General features: G+C 45.9%; 1 protein-coding gene and 1 pseudogene across 4 annotated transcripts in view; one reads left to right on the top strand and one right to left on the bottom strand.

Annotated features, from left to right (window-relative positions):
• ST8SIA5 (ST8 alpha-N-acetyl-neuraminide alpha-2,8-sialyltransferase 5) overlaps positions 1 to 22,695 on the bottom strand; it is an 88,897-nt gene that overhangs the window by 52,224 nt on the left and 13,978 nt on the right. The window contains exon 2 of one of the 4 annotated variants that reach the window (XM_030810493.1): positions 1,415 to 1,522. The exons of 1 other annotated variant lie outside the window; for it this stretch is intronic. In XM_030810493.1, coding sequence (XP_030666353.1) covers positions 1,415 to 1,522 — 108 coding nt within the window. Of the gene's footprint in view, positions 1 to 1,414; positions 3,127 to 11,744; positions 14,395 to 22,695 lie in introns of those variants that run through there. 2 more of the 4 variants (XM_030810495.1, XM_030810492.1) reach the window with 2 other exon arrangements.
• On the top strand, positions 3,027 to 3,344 carry LOC115834744 (annotated as a pseudogene).

Here is a 22,695-nt window from a genome sequence, read left to right as displayed (position 1 = left end):
CACCTCAGCCTCCTGAGTAGCAGGGATTACAGGCATGTGCCACCACACCTGGCTAATTTTTGTATTTTTCATAGAGATGGGGTTTCACCATGTTGGCTGGGCTGGTCTCGAACTCCTGACCTCAAGTGATCCGCCCGCCTTGGCCTCCCAAAGCGCTGGGATTACAGGCATGAGCCACCATGCTTGGCCTTGACTTGCATTTTCTACCCCAAACCTCTTGAAGAACTCTCCCAGGCATCCAGTAGGGAGGTACACACTTGCTGACTTACCTAGACTGCTCACCACCTGGGAGGCAGGGCCGCTCAGCAGACAGGCCAGCATGGGAGGCTCAGCTTCCCAGGACAAGCACAGGCCCCCACCTCACCTGTGATGTCCAGAGCTCCCTCTGCACTTCCATGGAAAGAACTGTGGTCCCAAAGGCCAGCATAAGACCCTTCAGCCCAGACCACAGCATGTGACCATCCCCACACCCTCAGGCATGTCTGTGGACATTTGCTTGACTGGTTTCTGACATCAGAGCCTCATCTTTCTCAAAGCACTGAATAAAAACATACGTATCAGGGGTCCTTGAAAAATCCACTACTTCTCCTCTGCAGGGTCAATTTAATGTTTGTGTGTCAAAATCACCAGCAACAAAAATGCAAGCCTCTCTCTCAGGGAAACGGACGTGAGAGTTACCCCCTCCTTAAAAATACAAAAATTAAGAAACCAAATAGCTTAATCAGCCCCTGGGAATGCTTAGCTGGCAGGTTCCAGTCATACCCAGCTCCCAGCAGAGACAGTATCCTGCCTCGTCTGCAAAAAGTCTCCACAACACCCTCCCTGCAATGAGTGTGTTCAGCCTGAGAATATTCCATTTTTATTCATTCAACAAATATTACTGATCAAGAGGAAATAGCCACATGATGGAACGCATAGCAAATCTCAGCACCATCTTGATGGAAATGGTTCTGCTCCAGCCAAGGGCAACCTCCTCTGTGGGCAGGACAGGGAGTACCTGGGCAGGGGACTTCAGAGAAGCAGGGAACACCCACCTGACACCTGCTTCTTGATGCCACCCACCCACACACACCTACACACACTTGCTGGCTGATATCCAAAATCCCTGCAGCAGGGACAGAGCTTCAGCCCCCACCCCTAAATGGAGGTTTGAGGCCAATAATCCCCACCCTACCCTCTGATAGAAGGGGCCAGTGAATCCCTGCTTGGTTGTGCTTGGGTCCTATGCCTCATCCTTCAAATTCATTCACCCTCAAGTTAAAGGAACCAGGTGGGATACCAAAGTGCAGGGAGTTTTGAGCCACCGGAACAAGAGCTGCTTCTTCCACCCTAGGAAGTGGACAATGTGGCAGGGGCTGCAGGGCCACCCCGGGTCGGGCTTCCCCCCTCCCTGGCCTTTTGCTGGGGTCTGTACCTGGAGCTGGAGTCACTGCCGCTCTGCACTGCTGGATCATCCGTGACATTAAAGAGCCCCGTCCAATTGGTCAGCTGGTCACCACTCTGCCAACCAAACTGGAGGCCTCTGGCAAGAAAACGAGGCAGTCGGTACTCATGCTCATTTGCTGGGTTAAGCCTGCCTACCAGAGAGCCGCATTCCGTTGCTGTGCCCAAGTGACACATTGCCTTGGTCATGCAATTAAAGGAAGCGATGGTACTGACTCCAACCATGAGGATGGCGATCATAAACCACAGCCCTCTGCAGTGCTCTCTGTGGTTCTGCACCCATCCCCTCATTCCATCTGTACCAGCAGGGCTGAGAGCACGCATTTCACACACAAGGACATTGAGACTTCGCGAGACAAAGGTCGCAGAGCTCTTCTACCTCCTATACCGTGCCATCCCTCAATTCCTGCCTCCAGTTAAACCAAAAGAGCGCCAGCACCACATTTTGTCCTCCTCAAAAGCCAGACACACTTCAGAGCTTTTAATAAAATCTACAGTAATCCAGCACACAAGGATACCACTTTTGGTTCAAGACGTGCACTCAGCACATGTTTATCTCCACTCCTTCCCCAACCCTCACTAAAATGACAGCAAAGGGATAAATACAGGCATGCATGTTGGGAGAAGGCCATAGAAGTGGCCAGCAATAACATGCTGGATGATGAAAAGCACAAGGTCATGGACCTCCACCAGACAGTGGACATCTTACTTCCTGCAAAAAGCAGATCTACTCGCAGTGAACAACTCAGGAAGGCTCAGGAATGGAAGGTCCCCAGGACCAGCGAAGGTGGGAGTGCACAATGGAGCTAAGAGCAGCATTGTTTGAAGTCTGCACAAAAAGCAGTTAGACAACCCTCTCCCCAACACCCTGTGAATTCCCATACCAGGCCCTCTTCCCAAGCCCAGGCAGCCTGGCCACTCCACCTGCCCACCTCACAGGTGTCAGGAGATTGCTTTCTGGGGAAACTGACTCACAGAAGTTCTGTGCTGTTTTCTCTTACCAGAGACTCTGCACTGAAAACAGTGGGTTGCCTGAAAGTCTGCTTACTGAGTGCACTTGGCTTCTGAATGCTTGGGTCACACACTCTGCCTTCCAGGTTTGTTGAGGGATGGCTTTCTCAGGAGGGAAACTGATTTGCTCAAAAGAAACAGATATGGAGGAAAGGGTTGGTGCCTGCTTAATTGCCCCAGGGCAGGCTTTCTCAGCCTGGCACTATGGCATCTGGGGCTGGCTACTTCTTTGTTGTGGGACTGTCCTGTGCATTATAGGATGCTGAGCAATATCCCTGCTCTCTACCACTAGATGCCAGCAGCATTGTACCCTGGACCCTCCTGTTGCGGCAATCAAAAATGTCTCCAGACATTGCCAATGTCTCCTGGGGGCAAAATTGCCCCAGTTGAGAATCGCTATCTATAACAATCCACAGAGCTTCCAAGAAACCTTCTAGTGACTGGCTGGCCCTTAAATATAAACAAGCTATTAAGACCATCAGCATGTGAAGAAAACTTTAACGGTCAGAGAACAAAACAAAACACAATAAAACAAAACAGCTTTCTCTGCTCATGCCCAGTGTAGTCTCAATATGTAGAACAATGCCAGTGAGTTCATAAACCTGTACCTCCCATGGAAATGCTCCACCAGCAACCATCAGTGCCAAGGACCATGCATCCATGCTAAAGGTTACGGGCAGGTTTAATGACCAGTTTAAAACCCGTTATCCAGAGGGCCATTCGCAGGATGGGTGAGTCAGATTATTCCATTTTCCGATTGGCCAAAGCCAACAGCATCGCCTCAGAAAGAACTTTTAACTGGACAGAATCATGGATGTGGAATATTTCTCTAAATAAATAGTGAGGCCAGGCTTGATGGCTCATGCCTATAATCCTAGCACTTTGGGAGGCCGAGGTGAGTGGATCATCTGAGCTCAGGAGTTTGAGACCAGATTAGACAACATGGTGAAACCCCATCTCTACAAAAAATACAAAAATTAGCTGGGCGTGGTGGCACTCGCCTGTAGTCCCAGCTACTTGGGAGGCTAAGGCGGGAGAATCCCTTGATCCTGGGAGGTGGAGGTTGAAGTGAGCTGAGATCACACTACTGCACTCCAGCCTGAGCAAGAGAGTGAGACCCTGTCTTGAATGAATGAATGAATAAATAAATGAATGAATGAATAAATAAATAAATAAATGAATAAATAAATAAATAGTGAAACAATTAAAAAAAGAATGCAGGGGGAAGAAGACAAATGAAAAAAGCAGAAGGCTGAGCGTAGTGGCTCACGCCTGTAATCCCAGCACTTTGGAAAGCCGAGGCAGGCGGACTGCCTGAGGTCGGGAGTTCAAGACCAGCCTGGCCAGCATGGTGAAACCCTGTCTCTACTAAAAACACAAAAATTAGCTGGGCATGGTGGTAGGTGCCTATAATCCCAGCTACTCAGGAGGCTGAGGCAGGAGAATCACTTGAACCTGGGAGGTGAAGGTTGCAGTGAGCTGAGATCGTGCCATTGCACTACAGCCTGGGTGACAAGAGTAAAACTCCATCTAAAAAAAATAAAAGAAAAACGCAGAAATTTTTTTTTCAATAAAACCCTTAATAATAAATAGCCTCTAAGCTAAGGGAATGGGGCAGCAGATGGTCACTGGAGCTGGGAACTGATCCATCCATATCTCCACTAATAGGCTGAGTGCCTGAGTCTCTGTACCTCTCAAGGCCTCTGTTCCCATCTTTCAAGAGGACTGTCTCAGTTGCCTTCAAAGTCCTTGACTGCAAGTATCACAGATCTGAGCCTTCTTCTATGATGCCCACGCACCTCCCTCTTCAGAAGTCTAGCTCACCTCCCACGTGTGTCAGCTTAGTCTCCCAGCCAGACCCTAGGCTGAGGAGGCCCCTTGGGGCCCTGCCAGCAGAGAGCTGCACACATGAAGTGCTCCAGCGATGCTTTGCTGAGTGACAGTAGACCCCGTTCTCATACTCTCCAGGCTCCACAGCAGTGGGGAGCTCAGAGGAAAAGGTACAACTCGCAGGGCAGAGGCCGGAGCCAAAGCAAAATGCCTGTCCAGTTCTTAGTCCATTCAAAAAACAGAAGCGCTCCAGTCTGGTTCTGATTCAATAGTTATTCATTTATCCATTTATTTATTTATTGAAGTGATTGTTTCCTTTCAAAGAGATCACCAAGGTATTTCTTGGAGAAAATTTGTGTTTAGTTTATTTAGAAGAGAGACACTTTGAGCACCTATTATGAAGCCAGCCCTTTACATAAATGGTCTCAATTCCTACAAACGCCTCATGCAGAAAATCTCATGATCAGGCCAAGCATGGTGGCTCATACCTGTAATCCCAGAACTTTGGGAAACCGAGGCGGGTGGATCACTTGAGGTCAGGAGTTTGAGACCAGCCTAGCCAACATGGTGAAACCCCGTGTCTACTAAATATACAAAAATTAGCTGGGCATGGTGGAGTGTGCCTGTAATCACAGCTACTCTGGGAGGCTGAGGCATGAGAATCACTTGAACCTGGGAGGCAGAGGTTGCAGTGAGGAGAGATCGTGCCACTGCACTCCAGCCTGGGTGACAGAGCAAGATGAAAGAAAGAAAGAAAGAAAGAAAGAAAGAAAGAAAGAAAGAAAGAAAGAAAGAAAGAAAGAGAGAGAGAGAGAGAGAGAGAGAGAGAGAGAGAGGAAGGAAGGAAGGAAGGGAGGAGGAAGGAAAAGAGAGAGAGAGAAAGAAAGGAAGGAAGAAAGAAAATCTCATTATCTCCATTTACAGCTGATGAAATATGCAGCTTAGAGAGGTTTAGTAGCTTGCCCAAGTAACAAGTAGCCAAGCTAAGATGTAAACCAAGGGCTAACTCTAAATGCTTCTACTCCTAAAAGCCTTTACCAAACAGCCTAGAGGTCAAGAAAACAGTAATATTTCCACCTGAGATTTTGCAAACTAGCTAGTTCACAAACAAATCAAATCAATGTCCAGCCCAGGAGTCTGCTATGAAACTCATGGGTCCTTCAAAAATAGTCTAACCAGCTAGACTTCTTCCCACGGAATGCATGAAGGGTCAGCTAGCCAGCCACACTGTCATCCTCCTACCTGTGGTGAAACCACATGTCCCTTCACATGGCAGTCCCCTCCCAGGACTATAGAAGCGAGGGACTACTAAGCAGAAAATATGATGACTTAGACACTCATTATTAAATGGGGCGGCAGGGGAACAAGCTACAAAAGGAGATACCCTGTAGTAGTTCCATTTCTGTAAGCTTTTATACCAGAAAGCTTGTTACTTTTGTAGGTGGAATTAAAGTTTATTCTTTCTTTTGGTTTAGCAATGTTTACTCATTTATCTCAAAAAAACCTAATTGCATAATTTTCAAAACCAATGTATTATGTAATTTAAATTCCATTCCTGAGCTAAGGATAGGATCTATTATTAGTCAAAGAAACCCAATGAGGAAGGTGCGTGGAGGTATAAAGGAAGATGACAAAAGGAAAAAACATTTCATGGCTGGGCACAGTGGCTTACGCCTGTAATCCCAGCACTTTGGGAGGCCACGGTGGGAGGATCACTTAAGGTCAGGAGTTTGAGACTAGCCTGACCAACATAGTGAAACCCCATCTCTACTTAAAAAAAAAAAAAAAATTATCCAGGCATGGTGGTGCACACCTGTAGTCCCAGCTACTTGGGAGGCTGAGGCAGAAGAATTGCTTGAACCTGGGAGGCAAAGGCTGCAGTGAGCTGAGATTGCGCCATTGCACTCCAGCCTGGGTGACTGAGTGAGACTCTGTCTCAAAAATAATAATTAAATAAAATAAACTTTTAAAAAAATTTTAAAAATAAAACATTTTATTCACTCATTCATTTATACAACATTTATTGAGCATCTACTATGCATTAGGAACTGGTAGTTGCTGGGCCAAGTAACGGCAAAGAGCAAACTCTTGTTTCCAAACTGCTCACCATAAAATTGAGATAATTACACTAACACACATGGAAATATTAGCAAACAAGATAGGGCAAAATCAAGTGCTTAAATGGAGTGCTGTAACTTTTTATGTCTAATTTATTTTTTCAAAAGAAAAGATTTGAAGTAAATACGGAAGGATGTTAACATTTGTTAACACTGCTAATTCTCAGTCATGACTGCATGAATGTTTGTTATATTGTTCTCCATATTCTTTTGTAGTCTATAATTCCATAATAAAAATACACGTTAAAATAATGTTTAAGGCCAGGCACGGTGGCTCGTGCCTGTAATCCCAGCACTTTGGGAGGCCAAGGCGGGTGGCTCACGAGGTCAGGAGTTCAAGACCAACCTGGCCAAGATGGTGGAATCCCCGTCTCTACTAAAAATACAAAAAAATTAGCCCGGTGTGGTGGCGCACACCTGTAATCTCAGCTACTCAAGAGGCTGAGGCAGAGAATTGCTTGAACTCAGGAGGCAGAGGTTGCAGTGAGTCAAGATCACACCACTGCACTCCAGCCTGGGCGACAGAGCGAGACTCCATCTCAAAAAACAAACAAACAAACAACAACAACAATAAAAAAAACAAGTGCTTAACTGTGCTAAATTTGTAATCACTAACAAGGCCTTGGAGTAGCCAAGGGCAGCTTCCTGAACTCAGTCAGCCTTGCAGAATCTTTGTACCTTGCAGGTTAAGCTAGAATTGAACACAGCCTTGAACCTAAGGAAACAGAACATATAAGAATTATGTAAACTGATTTATTCAAGACTGGATTCAGATATTTAGAGGCTCAAGCACTGAAAAGTGTGTGGTGCCACCTCACGCCCATACTTACTCAAAAGTTATGTGCCTGTTAAAATAAAAATAGCTCTGTCTGGACTTTCTGATTATGAAATCTGGGATATGTTTATGGAGGCTCAGCTTTTCTCTGTTGTGTGGTTATTGCTGATAACCTGGCTCAGCCAGGTCCCCAGTTGTGTAACCCACAGCCATGTAACTTAGCCCCTTGCTCTCATGGCAATGAATCCTACAGCCATCAGAGGATGGGGAAAGCTGCTCATGCTTCCCTGAGTCAACTACCAGGGGAATTTCAGGACAGAAGGCAAAATCACATCTCAGAGAAGCAATTTAAAAACAGGTAGAACTACCTCCATTAGTAATACCCTCCAAATATTGTAAGGCATTATCTTATTAAAATTTTTGCCAATGGATTAAAATATATATATGTTCCAGGCACGGTGACAGATTTACATGTTATTTCAAATCCTCCCAAAAGCCTATAGGTGGGCATTAGTATCCCCATTTCACAGATGAGGAAACTGAACCTAGGGAGATTAGATTTACAACCTGCCCTGATATTGTGAAGAGCAGAGAAAGTATTCAAGCCCAAGCCCAATGTCAGGGCCCATGTTTCTTCCTCCTCTCCTTTAACCCCATGTTCTCATGCTTTTTTGGGGAAAAAAAGACTTTTCCATTGTCCAATATTTTTAATATTGTTTGAGCTGCTGCCATTGCTGTGGACTGTTTAATGAAGAAGTCTGTATAAAACAAACCATGGATGGGCATGGTGGCTCACGCCTGTAAGCATTTTGGGAGGCCGAGGCAGGCAGATCACAAGGTCAAGGGATCAAGACCATCCTGGCCAACATGGTGAAACCCCTTCTCTACTAAAAATACAAAAATTAGCTGGGTGTGGAGGCATGAGCCTGTAGTCCCAGCTACTCGGGAGGCTGAGGCAGGAGAATCGCTTGAACCCGGGAGGCGGAGGTTGCAGTGAGCTGAGATCACACCACTGCACTCCAGCCTGGTGATAGAGCAAGACTCTGTCTCAAAAAAAACAAAAACAAAAACAAAAACCATGGAGTATTATAAAATGAAGAAGCTGAACAAAATCATCTCTGAGATCCTTTGCCATTTTGATTGAAGAGCCAAAGTCACAGAATTTCTGGCACTGGAGGAGGCCAATGGAGGCAATTTTGTGGGGGACACAGGAAGGGGAGGAAGTGGCACATGCGTAGCTCTCCATTCACAGTGTGTGGGCTCCTGCACAATCTGCCTTCACATATGGTAGGCCTGGGGCCAAGCGTCCGCGGGTGCCCACTCAGATGCTGGAATCTCCAGGGTGGTTGAACCAAAAGAGGCTGAATCTATGGGGCACAGGGCACTTGGCACTGTGGACTTGGGTTCCCCACAGAAGCCCCCCCCCTGATGCCAAAGTCCAGGACCCCATGTGCTGACTGCTCAACCCAGTGGGGCACAGCGTGCAGCCCAGGTCACCAAGAGACTGGCCATGTGCTCAAGACAAAATGCAACTGAACCCATCCTTGCAAACCACCTCCAAGAGCCTCCTGCTTCAGGCTGAGGCCCCCGCAGGCTCTGGAGAGTGAGACTGAAGCCACTGTCATTGCTATGCTCTGTTTTTCAGGTCAGTAGAGGACAGGAAGGCAGCTGCTTCCTAGATGGTCTCCTAGGTCTTCATGACTTCCCTGTCCAATGGCCTGAACACTGCCATCAGAGTAAGCTTCCTAACGAGTATCCCAATAGCACCACTTGTCTATTCCAGAAACTTCCAAGACTCCCCACGACCCAAAGGACAGGATCAGACCCTCAACTCAGTGCCCCAGTAGTGGCCCTGCAGTTTCACTTGCACCCCTCTGCAAATCTCAGCTTTTTAAGCCACTATTGTGCTCCCACAATCATCCTGCGCCCCACCTGCCTCAATGTCCCTCAACCTCCAACATACAGCTCAAGCACCACCACTTCCCTGAGGACCTTCTTGACCACTCTGGCCCAGCCCACCGGGCCATCCCATCTTGGAACCAAGTCAGCACTTACTCTCCAATCCCCTACACCTTCTCATCCTGCCTGACTCAGCGGTCACCTCTGCCTGTCTATCTGTGAGTTCTGTCACCCCTACATAATTATGGTCCTTCCTAGGGAAGAAACTAGACTTTATATCTAAAACTGAGCCCCAAATTATCTTTCTCAAAGTCCTTAAGCAACCAGAGTGGGGAAAGGGGGCCAGGGGTGGATGCCTTGAGGTTCTAGAACTATGGGATCCTGAACTCCACCCTCCCCAGAGGCCCCCTTAGGAAAATTGGAACAGGAGGGTCTTACCAGTCCTGGGAAAGAGGAAGAAACAGAGAGAGGGGAGGCCAGCCAGAAACACATGCCAGACTGCTTGTTGAGTCCAGCCCTCCTGGGGCAGGCAAAGGGGCTGCAGCCATAGAGGTGTTAGAGGTGTTGCCAGGCAAACTCCCACCCAAGAGACAAGTTTTACAGTGGATAATCCAGAGCTAGTAAGGGGCACCAGGCAGGGAGGGGTATGACTTGAAGGGCCACAGGGGCTGTCCCCTGTCCCTAAAGTATCTTACCCATTAACCTGTCACTAAGACTCCAAAAGAATGACAGTGTTGTGACCAACAATTACAAACGGACTTCTTCAGTGTTAGAAGATACTGCTGCTGCCCTCAAGAACTGACAGTCTGGTTTTAACTGTTAATTGGGAAATGACCACCTTGCACAGGTGGGGTCCTCGGAAGAGTCCAGAGATTGGGGGGTAGTGAGAGGACAGAAAATGCAGTGAACTGGAGGAGGCCAGGCCAGGGCTCTACTAAGAACTGCAGCACTAATCCCAGAAATTGTTAGTTCTCAGTGAGGGGCAAATAGCTCCAATTGCTAAACAGCCTTTTGCAGGATTTCAGGCAGAAGTGCCAGTTTGATGAGGGAGAAGGTTCTGGATAAGAAGGTGTTATCAGTGCCTCTCCATCAGTCACAAACCTGCAGCTGCCATGTTCCTTTAAAGGTGTTAACACCAGCCCCATAGGTGGCCACTTTCTTCAGAGCTTCAATAGCCATCCAAGCAGATGACTCACCTCCAGGCAATGCTTGCCTCTAGAGATTCTTGGATAGGGGGACTCACATTCCACCATTCACTAGCAGTGTGACTCTCAGCATTGAACCTCTTGAAGTCTCAGTTTTCTCATCCATCAAAGGGGATGAATAATCCTCAACCTAAGGATATAAACAGTCTACAAAAGCAGACATATAAATGCTAACATGCATATAAAGGCTTTTATATCTAATATACACAATTAAAATGTATTTGACCCAATGTTTGCATACAGAAAAGATAATGGAGTGGTTGATGGACAAGGTGAGAAGTCTTCCTTTCCATTTGTACACACTTTTGTAACTTTTGATTTTATACATGCTTGTATTACTTTTTCAAAAAATAAACAAAAGTAGGCCCAGCACTTTGGGAGGCCAAGGCAGGGGGATAGCTTAAGCTCAGGAGTTTGATACCAGCCTAGGCAACATAGTGAGAACCTGTCTGTATCAAAAAATCAAAAAATTAGAGCTTAGGAGGCTGCAGCAGGAAGATCATTTGCGCACAGGAGGTTGAGGCTGCAATTAGTCGTGATCACACCACTGCACTCTAGCCTGGGTGACAGGGCAAGATGCTGTCTCAAAAAATAAAAATAAAAGTAAATAAGCAAAAATAGGCTGGGCAAAGGAGCTAATGTCTGTAATTCCAGTGCTTTGGGAGGCTGAAGTGGGAGGATTGCTTGAGACCCAGAGTTAAAGGCTGCACTGAGCTATGATTGTGCTACTGCACTACAGCCTGGATGACAGAGCAACAACACCCTGCATCTAAAAAAGAAAAAAGAAACAACACAGATGGTCACCCCAACTACCAGGTGAAGTGAAGATGAACTATGTGTGACAAATGGCTCTGTCAACTACGCGAGGGCTAGCTGTTTTTCTGGAGAAGATGCAGGTAGCAGGCTGTAGCTGCCTGGCTATGTCAAGGGGGAGATTTCTTTCTGTCTTTGCAGTCTTTTAGCAGATTGCCTGTGATGAGCACTACATTCTGATTTAATGCTTATTCAACAGTAAAAATATTTTCTTTCTCTACCAAAAGAAAAAGAAAAATGCCTTTTGGTAACTCTTTTGGCGTTGCACAAACAGGAGAGATGGTAGTGACGGTGATGGCTGGTATTAACACAAAAATGAAAAATGAGGAAAACAAAACAGGGGCAGTTGTTTCATGCTGAGAATGTCATGCCTTTCTCCTGAGTAACTACTATTACCCATACCCCTCAGGGAACTAGAGGTCACTGATCACCGGGCTCAAGGCCCCTTCACCTCCCTCTGGCCCCAGCAGGAGAGCCCAGGCCCCTGTGGAGGGCGAGGACCCCAAGGATCAGCAGCCAGAGTGGCTGCAGCCACTGATCTGAAAGCCCTTCCTGACCCAAGTCTTGACCAAGAATAAAGCCAAATCCACTTCTTCTCCTTAAGACAACTCAGTCTCAAGCCAGCAGCCACCCCAGAACAGACGCCCTTACCTTCCTGATGGATCCCATCCTGGCCAGGGGAGTGCCCTGCTCATCCTATGACCGTCATCTCTAAAGTCAGGGATGACACCATAACATGTACACTTTCGCTCAAGAAGCTCTCCTTAGAGAGCTCATCTATGCTCTTCTTGGACCTTTTAGAGCATCACGCACCATGGGTAAAACAGCCAATAAAAGTACAACCGCACATTAATCATTTATATTTCCACAAAGTGCTTCAGTTCTACCAGGGAGCAAATTCAAACCTGGGCATGAGGGGGCCAGACACAATGGGCGAAGCGAAGGCAACAAGAACAGGGGAGGGTGTCTGTGCTGCCTGAGTTGTGGGAAGACAGGCCTCGGGTGCCACTTTGCTCATTTGTCCAAGAGGGGCAGAAGGTCTAGGCTTTTATTTTTCATTTCCCAGTTCTTAAAGGTTGCCAATGAATCCAAACTTGAAACACTGTGCAGACCAAATACGACACGCTGTAGTCTGCAGACCACCCGTTGGCAGCCCCTGAGTTGCGGCATCTTGCTCCATCCTGATCCCAGTCCTGTGAGGGAGGGAGGCAGAGTGCACCGTCAGCCATCACAGCTGAGGAAACAGGCATAGAGTGAGAAGTTAGCTCAAGCCACCTGGAGGCAAAGATAGGCCTGGAACCTAGGAGTCCTGACTCCAAGTTCAGGCCTCTCAGCACCCAAGGTCTGGATCCTGTCCTGGGAGTCAGTTGCACACAGCACACATTGGGGTCTTCCCATATTGGGGTTCTGGGTCAGTGACCTCAGCCTTCTGGCCTCATGCACAACACACCTGTTCACCTTTACTGCCATCCTCACACTGGCCCAGGTGAGTGCATTCCAGGGCCCTGCCTGTCACCACTCCCTCCCTCTTGACAGGCATACAATAGGAATGAGAATGACTGTACTCCCTATCATTACAGGGATAACCTTGAGTAGGCTCTATTCGTAAAAAAACAATAAAAGAAGAAAATCATTCACAAACGTTGCCATTTAACTTTTGTGGGAGGATAATCTATTAAATTATTCATTTGTATTTTCCCTCCTCCATTCCAGAAAGGTAGCTCAGTTTTTTTTATCTTCGACCCAGGGCCAACTGGGTTGTGGGGGTGAAAGGCTTCAATGCTCAAGAAATTGTGCTGTGAAGAAACTGTGTGATAGAGTCCTGGGGGAGGTGGGGAGCCAGTGCCTCTGGGTCTGGGGAGGGCTGCGGTGGAAGTGGTGAGACCATGGCCCAAACCAGGAAGCCCATGCTAGCAGCTTGAGATCGCTCTCTCCACATCCCCATAAGGGATAGCAGGACCTCAGAAAGGGGCAGCTCGGGAGGCTGGATCCAGGGCTCCAGAAGCCTCCAGAAAGCAGTGAGCAGATCAGCGAGGCCAGCACAGCCCAGGGGGTCCACGGCACTGTTCCATTCCACACAAGACCCCCAGGGTCTTCACACAACCCTAGGAAGGGGAAGAACCCAAAGGCGCCTCAACACTGGTGGATTCAATTTCCCACAAACTGGTGGGTAAGGTTTAGTCACGTTTTTAATGAAAAGAAAGTTTAAAAATGAGCCATTTCTTTCACACCAAGCCAAGCTTGTGAAATAAAATGTGTAATTGCTTTTCTATTGTTAATCAGCAAATCACTTGCATTGGACCTCACAGTGTATCGAGGGTACCTTTCCTTTTCCCATTCATTCTATTTTTATCTTGTTATATATGCATAATATTTATTTTATGATATTATTCTATATTGGTCCAACAGCCATCCCAGGCCACATACTGAGGCTCAACAGCGAGCAAGCCACCGAAGCCTTGCGCCAGCAACTCTTAATTTCTACCAGAGGGAGACAGATATGACGACAATAAACTAACAGGCGACAAAATGCGTCATATGCTAAAGGGCGAAAGGTGTTTTGGAAGAAATAAAGGGAGGAAAGGGGAATAAGGGGCTTGGGGTGGGGGAGGAATGTTATTCCACACAGGGCAGTCAGGGAGGCCTCTCTGGGAAGGGGACACATGAGCAGGACGGGAAGTGGGTGATGAAGGGCCAGCCCAGGTGGATGAGCTAGGTGAGGCCTGTCCCCTGCAGAGGCAGAGGCGAGGGGAGGATGAGCTTTCACTGGGGCCGAGTGAGCCAGGGGCAGGGTGGCCAGTGATGGGGCATCAGTTCATGGAAGAAAGGAACACTGCCTTTCTGGGGTCCCTCAAAGCCATGTGAGAGGAAGGTGAGCCCAATTTCATCTCTGGAGGAGCCAAGAACTCAGCTAGGAGTCTCTGTGGGCTGGGCCCAGAATGTAGGCCTCTCCCCTTCCCTAGGGGGCTCTGACCACCCTTCCCCCACCTACCTCCCAAAGCCCTCCACCATCCCCAGGTCCAAGTAAGGAGATGGGCCCCTCAGAGAAGGTGCCAGGACCTTCCCACCCAGATCAAAGCAGAGATGCTGCTGGTTGCGCAGCGTTCTCAGCAGGATGAACGGGCGCAATGACCAGGTTCTGTGTTCTCTTGCCTGTCCATGCTCCTGACTCACTCTGTGACTTACGTTACTTTCCTGCGAAGCTCCAGAGGATAACAGTTCCCTCATCGGAAAAAGGAAGGGGTTTCATTCACCAGGGTCCACCTGGGGGGCCTTTCATTGGAGGCAAAAGAAAAGATGCTGCAAGGCAGGGGTATCTGGAGGGAGGAGAGGAACGGAGAGACCCCAACCCCTAGGCCGTTCCCCACCTCCCCCTACCCCTGCTCTCCACCCTGGCAGTACACCTGGGGTTGCCTCTCTAATCTTTTGGGCAGAAATCTCACTCTTCCTTTTCCAGGCTCCACTCAAAGCGTAAATCTTGTCCAGTGGTTCCCAAATTGACTTTGTGGAACACTGGGGCACCCTTTGAGCCTCTGCAGAGGAGAGGAGGGAAAATGGTGGAGGTAGGGTTGAGGACAAGGGAACTAGGTAGGCAGGATTGGAGCCCCCATCCTGTTTCAAGCAGAGCTTCCTTCCTTCTAAGGTGAGCATGGGCTCCTACACAGCCCTTGGCCAGAGGGGTCTCTCTGCCCTCTGACTCCAGCAGCAATGAACAAGAGTTTGCACCATCCACTTGGCACTTAGTATATAAGATAGCTGTAAACTCTTCATGTGTGTTTGAGCCTTCCCTGACCTACCCCAAGAGAGCACCCTGTTTCATCCATCTTGGTAAGTGTGATGGTTAATTTTAAGTGTCAACTTGATTAGATTGAAGGATGCAAAATATTGTTCCTGAGTGTGTCTGTGAGGGTGTTGCCAAAGGAGATTAACATTTCAGTCAGCGGACTGGGAGAGGCAGACCCACCCTTAATGTGGGCAGGCACCATCTAATCAACTGCCAATGTGGCTAGAATAAAGCAGGCTTACTGAGTCTCCTGGCCTTCATCTTTCTCTGTGCTGGATGCTTCCTGCCCTGGAAAATCGGACTCCAAGTTCTTCAACTTTTGGACTCCTAGACTTAACACCAGTGGTTTGCCACGAGCTCTCAGGCCTTTGGCCACAGACTGAGGACTGCTCTGTTGGCTTCCCTACTTTTGAGGTTTGGGGACTTGGACTGGCTTCCTTGCTCCTCAGCTTGTAGACGGCCTATTGTGGGACTTCGCTTTGTGATCATGTGAGTCAATACTCCTTAATAAACTGCCCTTTATATATACATCTATCCTATTAGTTCTGTGCCTCTAGAGAACCCTGACTAATACAGTAACCAATGTCTATAGCAGCACCAATAGAAATATACCAGGAGTCACATATATAATTTTAAATTTTCTGATAGCCACATTATAAAAAAGTAAAAATTCATTTAATAAAATTGCTTAGAACTAAATACACAGACTTATAAATAAGTGCATGCAAAATTGGTGAAATGAGAATTGATGGATTTTATCAATGTGAATTTCCTGGTTCTGATATTGTACTATATTGCTTGGGGTGTTTTAGTTTTTGAGACAGGGTCTTGCCCTGTTGCCCAGGCTGGAATGTAGCAGTGCTGTCATAGCTGACTGCAGCATCAACTTCCTGGGTCCAAGCAATCCTCCCACCTCAGCCTCCTGAGTAGCCAGGACTACAGGCATGCACCACCACACCTGGATAATTTTTTTTTTTTTGTAGAGACAGTGTATCACTCTGTTGCCCAGGCTAGTCTCAAACTCCTGGGGTCATGTGATCCTCCCACTTTGGCCTCCCAAAGTGCTAGGATTACAGACATGAGCCACCATGTCTGGACATGATATTGTACTATATTGTTTTGAAAGATGTTGTCTTTGGAGGAAATTAGGGGAAGTGGATACAGGTTCTCTCTGTGTTGTTACAGCTGCGTATGAATCTACAATTCTCAGAAAGATTATTTGAAAGTAAAAAGAAACAGGTAAAATCCATTTCAATAATATATTTATTCTAACCTAATATATTCAAATATTATCATTTCAACAGGCAAACAATATTAAAAAATTAAGGAGATACGTCACATCCCTTTTTTGTATTATGTCTTCGAAATCCAACATGTATTGTATATGTACAGACAGCATGTCTCAACTCAGACGCCACACTTCCAGTGCTCAGTAGTCACATGGGGCTAGTGGCTAGTGGACAGTGCAGGGCTAGTACACAAAGGGCACTCAATGGATGCTTTCTGCATGAATGATGAATGAACCAATTAACCAACCTGAACTAAGAGGGGCCTGAGATTGGACCTGCAGAATAGCACCTCACCAGCAGAAGGGCACCGGATGGGGGTAGGGGCACATAGGTGTGGCTCTGCAGGCACTGTTGGGTGGAAAGAGAACCCCCCAAAATGAACTTGGATTAGAAGGAGGACAACAACCCAGCCTAACATGGAAGAAAGAGAAAAGCACTTGGGAATTCTTGCTTCCTTTTAAGCCTTCTTTTGGGGGTTGTGGGGTGTGGTTTATTTCCAAGAAATGGCAATGGTGGTCTTGGGAAGTATTGATCCTTTGATCTGCTGAGGAAGAATGGGGAGTTGGCAGGCTGGAGGAGTGAGGGGAGGGAGGTTTGGCCTTCCTTTGTCCAGAGACTCAGCAAATGCAGCACAAAATCAGATGGGATCTCAGGCTGGAGTGAGCGTGGATGCATTTTATTCTCCCAGGACACCCTGCCCCCCGACCCAGTGTGGCATTAAACCCCCAGAACCCCCACAGTGTGGCATCCCATAGACATATCCTGGCTTACCTGCCTTATTTCCATTCCCTCCACCCACCCAGTCCAGGGGCTCTGCAGGACCTGTGGGCCCCCTGGAAGGAGCTAGCAAAGCCCAGCCTGAGCCGTTCTCCTGAAGGACCAGTCCCTTGTGCCCCATGTCACCAGAGCTGGAAGAGAGGAAGCCACCTTGCCCATCCACTCACACTGCATGAGGCTAAACAGAGACCAGACAGGCCATCAGTCAGCTTCACAGAGCAATGGTGTCTAAAAAGAAACTTTCAAATCTTTGATAGCTTCCATCACCCGCTCCTCCTGCCTCAACACCTCAGCCTATCCCCCAGATACCCCCAAATCCAGTCTCTGAGACCCACCAACTCTTCAAAGCCTCTGTCAGGTCCCACCAGGCTATTCCCACCCCCCCATTGCTGTCTCCTCTGAAACCTACAAGATTTATAGTCTATGCCACAAAACTGCGGGTTTATTTATATACTGTCTTACATAATTTTTCATGTTTGTCTCTTTAAGTGTTCTGTAAGTTTCTTAAGGACATGAATCATACCAAATAATTCTTTAGTAGCATCCCCTCTCCCCCAGTGCAAAGCTGAGGGGGCGTTTAATGAATGTTTCTTGATTGTTAGGATAAAGTTTCAGGATTCCCTTTGTATGAATCCATCCATTCAACAATTAGTGTCAGGCACTGTGCTAGGACCTGAGAACTTAGAGATAATAAAGCATCTCTTACAAGGGTCTTACCAGTTGTGTGACTTTACACATGTTACTTCCCCTCTCTGCATGAATATGAAATGAGGAAGACTATGTATTTAATAGGACTATGGAGAGGATTAAATGAAATAATCCTCATTTAGGATTAGCTTCTTAGGTTAGAACCTGCCTCATGATCCCTTAGTGAATGTTAATAATTAATTTCTTTTTTTTTTTGAGACAGAGCCTCACTCTGTCGCCCAGGCTGGAGTGCAGTGATGCAATCTTGGCTCACTGCAACCTCCACCTCCCAGGTTCAAGCGATTCTCCTGCCTCAGCCTCCTGAGGAGCTGGAATTACAGGCATGCATCACCACGCCCGACTAATTTTTGTATTTTTAGTAGAGATGGGATTTCACCACGTTGGCCAGGCTGGTCTCAAACTCCTGCCCTCAGGTAATCTGCCCACCTCAGCCTCTCAAAATGCTGGGATTACAGGCATGAGACAACACTCCTGGCCAATAGTTAATATTATTACCTGATGAATCCTTCACAGGTGGGGAGGAGGGGTGTCCCTAGGATAATAGGTAGGGTTAAGAGCTAAATTAGAGAATTATTAGATAAGAAGTGAATGACCTGGATACATCAAAAAAGAGAAATTAAATTCTCTAAGAGGTAAATCCCTGGAAAATAGAAATGTCAAAAAAAAAAAAAAAAAAAAGGTGGGTGGGGCAAGGAAGAAGGGGCGGAATCCAGGAGTAAGAGGGTATCACTGTGCTCCTGAGAGATATCTGAGGAAGGTGCAGGAAACTCACATCCAACACCTGGTGCAGGGCTGGGCACATGGCCGGTCAGAGCCAGGATTAGAGGAAGGACAGCAAGGCACCCAGCACACATTTAAAGAGGTCCTCATTCTCAGGCTCATGTAACTACAAAGTTAATGCCTGAGAGTAGAGGCCATCTTAAATTTTGTTCCCTGGATCACTTGCTGGCCTCACCTCATTTCCGTTTTGCAGCAAGTGCTCAAGAGAAACTTGCTCTGACCAGCAAAACTGTAAAGTCACTCTGCTGACCCACCGCACACCCAGGCTGCAGTCAGAGCAGCATCCCTTCTTTCTAGGGCACCCTCCCCCTCGAGAACCACACTCTGGATAGATCCTCCAGTCCCTATGGTCCCAATCTCCTGGGGCTGTGTCTGTTTCTCAGGGCAGTCGAACAGAAGGCTTTGTCCCCTGGGTCGGGGGAGAGTTGGCTCAGTGATGAGGGCCTTCGAATATACACATGTAGGCAGCACAAAGTCAGGCTGTACTTTTCCCTGACCCAGTTTCGCATCCTTAAGTCTCAGGCCTGCACCAGCCACATGCAGGCAGCCCAGCTTTTTGCCCTGAAGGTGCAGGAGAGAGGAAGGCTGGAGGGAAGACAAAGCATAGGAGGGTCCTCTGTACTTCAGGCAGGACAAAACTCCTGGCCTCAGTTCCTGTCCACCGCACAATCACATAGAAAAGCAATGGGACAGTGCTGAGCAGGATGTGCTAAGTAGAGACACCATGGTGCTGTGAATTCAGAGGAGAGAAAGAACACCGTGGGCTGAGACCAGAAAGAGAAGCAGGATTTGGACTGAAAGACAGCTGAGAGGTGACAGCCGGTGGGGAGGCAGCGTGGGTGAAGGCCCGGAGTTAGGACAGATGTGATGTGCGTAAAAGACCCTTCACTGGCCGGGTGCGGTGGCGCATGCCTGTAATCCCAGGAGTTTGGGAGGCTGAGGCGGGTGGATCACCTGAGGTCAGGAGTTCAAGACCAGCCTGGCCAACATAGCGAAACCTCAACTCTACTAAAAATACAAAAATTAGCTGGGTGTGGTGGCATGCGCCTGTAATCCAGCTACTCAGGAAGCTAAGGCAGGAGAATTGCTTGAACCCGGGAGGCAGAGGTTGCAGTGAGCTGAGATGGCGCCACTGCACTCCAGCATGGGTAACAGAGCGAGACTCCATCTCAAAAAAAATAGATCCTTGGCTAACAGGGGAGAAACATTCAACTTCCAGAGTGGGCTTCAGCACAGACTGACAATTAGGGGTGAGATTTTTGTTTGGGGAACAGAGACATTCAAAGACTTCTATTTCCAACAAAATGGCCGACTGAGAAGCCCTCTGGGGCAGGTGCTGTGACATACCCCACCACAACACCTTCGGGAATGAAGGACTTCTCCCCACCTGTTGGGGGTGCCATGAGCCGACAGCCCTCAGCTCTCATTCCTCTTTGAGAATTGCCACATGTGAGCAGAGCCACCTTACTCAAGGTTATGTCCTCTTCCAGGGCATATATCTCTTCCAGATATAAAGGTCAGGCCCCCTCACCCCAACTCTGGGCAACTCTGAAGAGACAGCCCAGCTCCAGGACTGCCTATGGGCTCCACTGAGGCTTTCTCTGGAACTGTATTGCAGCTCAGTTTCTCTCTGTGACCAGTCATATTTCCTTCTCTCTTTCTCAGATATTGATCCCAAGAGCACTTCTCAACAAACATCCTACACTCTAATCTCTAGCTCAGAGTCTACTTTCCAGGGAATCCAATCTGCAACATCCTCCCACTAAAAAACACTAAAATAACAATTAAAATGCTTTTTAAATGCCTTATTAAATTGATGAATAGTCTGGCAAGAAAAGAAGTAGTAGATGCATTCATCAGCCAATCTCGGTGATTCATGCTTCCCTTGTAATGGCCAAAGGGCCCTCTCAAGGAGGGTCACACTAGGAACCTCCTCCTAAAGCCAAGAAAACACAAATAATGCAAAAGAAAAGAAGGGAGAAAAGGCAAGGTGTGTGAAACACACAAAATATGATGGCAGAAATAAATCCTTAGTCATCACTAATCACAATAAATGTAAATATACTAAACTTTCTAAGTAGAAGACAGAGATTGTCAGACTAGGTATTAAAAACTGTAAGTATGTGCTAGTTACAATAGACATATAATGAAAGACATGCAAGTTTAAAAAAAAGTATCATAAATATCATGTTCTCTCACCACAATACCTTTGAGTTAAAAAAAATCAAAAAGATAAGGAAAAACTTGAAGTCTCTGGACATTTTAAAGCACTTCTAACTTCATGAGTGAGTAAATTATGATAGAAATTAGAAAATAATTGGAATTCAAGATATTGAAAATACCTCTGGTATTTACTAGCTGTTATGACCTTGAACAAATTACTTAACCTCACCGTGGCTCAGTTTCCTCATCTATAAAATAGCCATGGTAACAGTATCTATTACTTGTGTTATATGGATTCAGTATGTTAACACATAAAGCACATGGACTAGTGTCTGGCACACAGTAAATGCAATGCCGTTCTGGGTTCTTGTTATCATCATTGTCCCCAAATTGAAGGGATTTAATTAAAGAAATGTTTAGAGGAAATTTTATAACTTCAAAAGTTTACATTAGAAAATAGAAAGACTGATAACTGAAGAGATAAGCACCCAACTTAGGAAGTTAGAAAAATGACAGAATAAAATCGAACCATAAAAATTAGTAAAATAGAAAGCAAATATCCAAGAGAAAATCAACAATGCCAAAATCTGATCATTTTACAGAGACAATGTAAAAAAAACAGAAAAAGAAACAAGTAAATAATGTTAAGAATAAAAAAGGGGCAAAACGATGGATATGACAGAGATGAAATACAGCATATTATAAATTTTGCCAATAAACATGATTTTTTTTAATTTCTAGAAAAATATAATTTACCAAAATTGATTGAAGAAATAGAAAACTTAAATACTCTTACAATTACTAAAGAAATGGATCAGTAACTTGATTAGTAAGTCTTAATTAGTAAGACTTAATGGATTAGTAAAGTTTTCCCATATGGAAAACATTAGGTGCAGATGCTTGTAGAGGTGAGGTCTACCAAACATTTAAAGAATAGATGAATCTCAAAAACGTGCATAAGTCATTACAGAGATAAAGTATTAACATTCTCAACTCATTTGCAAGACTGATTTTAAAACCAGGCAAAGATAGCATGATAAGAGAAATTACAGCCAATAGCATTCAAGAAAAGGAACAGATCATCCTGAATAAAAATAATAGTGAACAAAATCTCACATCACATAAAACAAATAACATATAATAAACAAGCTGGGTTTACCCCTAAAATTATAAGTTGAACATCTATTAATGTAATTTACTACATCAGAAGATTAAAGGGGAAAAACTACACACCATTCAATAGATGTAGAAAAAGTACTTATAAAATTAATATCTAAATGAAATTTTTGACTGGATGCAGTGGCTCACACCTGTAATCCCAGCACTTTGGGAGGCTAAGGAGGATGGATCACCTGAGGTCAGGAGTTCCAGACCAGCCTGCGCAACATCGTGAAACCCCTTCTTTACTAAAAATACAAAAATTAGCTGGGCATGGTGGCTCATGCCTGTAATCCCAGCTTCTCGGGAGGCTGAGGCATGAGAATCACTTGAAACCAAGAGGTGGAGGTTGCAGTGAGCCAAGATCAAGCCACTGCACTCCAGCCTGGGTGCCAGAGCAAGGCTCCATGTCAAAAATAAATAAATAAATAAATAAATAAAATTTTCAAAATAAGAAAAAACAAAACTTTTAACACATTCTACAAATGTGTGGAACTTTACCTATTAGAAAATATCTTAAGAAAATAAGCAACATATTCAATGATGATACTTTTTTAACATTCCCTTTACAATTAGGATTAATCATACTGTATACAAAAATTAACTCAAAATGGGTCAAAGATCTCAATGTCAGAGCTAAAACTGTATAACACTTAGAAAAAAGTTTAAGTGTAAATCTTTGTGATGTTGGATTAGGCAATGGTTCCCTAGATATGACACCTAAAGCACAAGCAATCAACAACAAAAAAAAAAACGAAGAATTGGACTTCATAAAAATGTAAAACTGTTGTGCTTCAAAGGACCGCCAAAAAAGTGAAAAGACATATTTTGCAAATCACGTACCTGATAAGCAACTTATAATTGAAATATATAAATAACTCTTACAATTCAATAAGAAAAAGTAAAATAATCCACTTTAAAAATAGGCAAAGGGACCGTCTGT

This window comes from Nomascus leucogenys, chromosome 4 (genome assembly GCF_006542625.1).
Source record: "Nomascus leucogenys isolate Asia chromosome 4, Asia_NLE_v1, whole genome shotgun sequence".
In the NCBI taxonomy this organism is placed as follows: domain Eukaryota; kingdom Metazoa; phylum Chordata; class Mammalia; order Primates; family Hylobatidae; genus Nomascus; species Nomascus leucogenys.
This window is presented reverse-complemented; position numbering and strand designations above follow the sequence as displayed.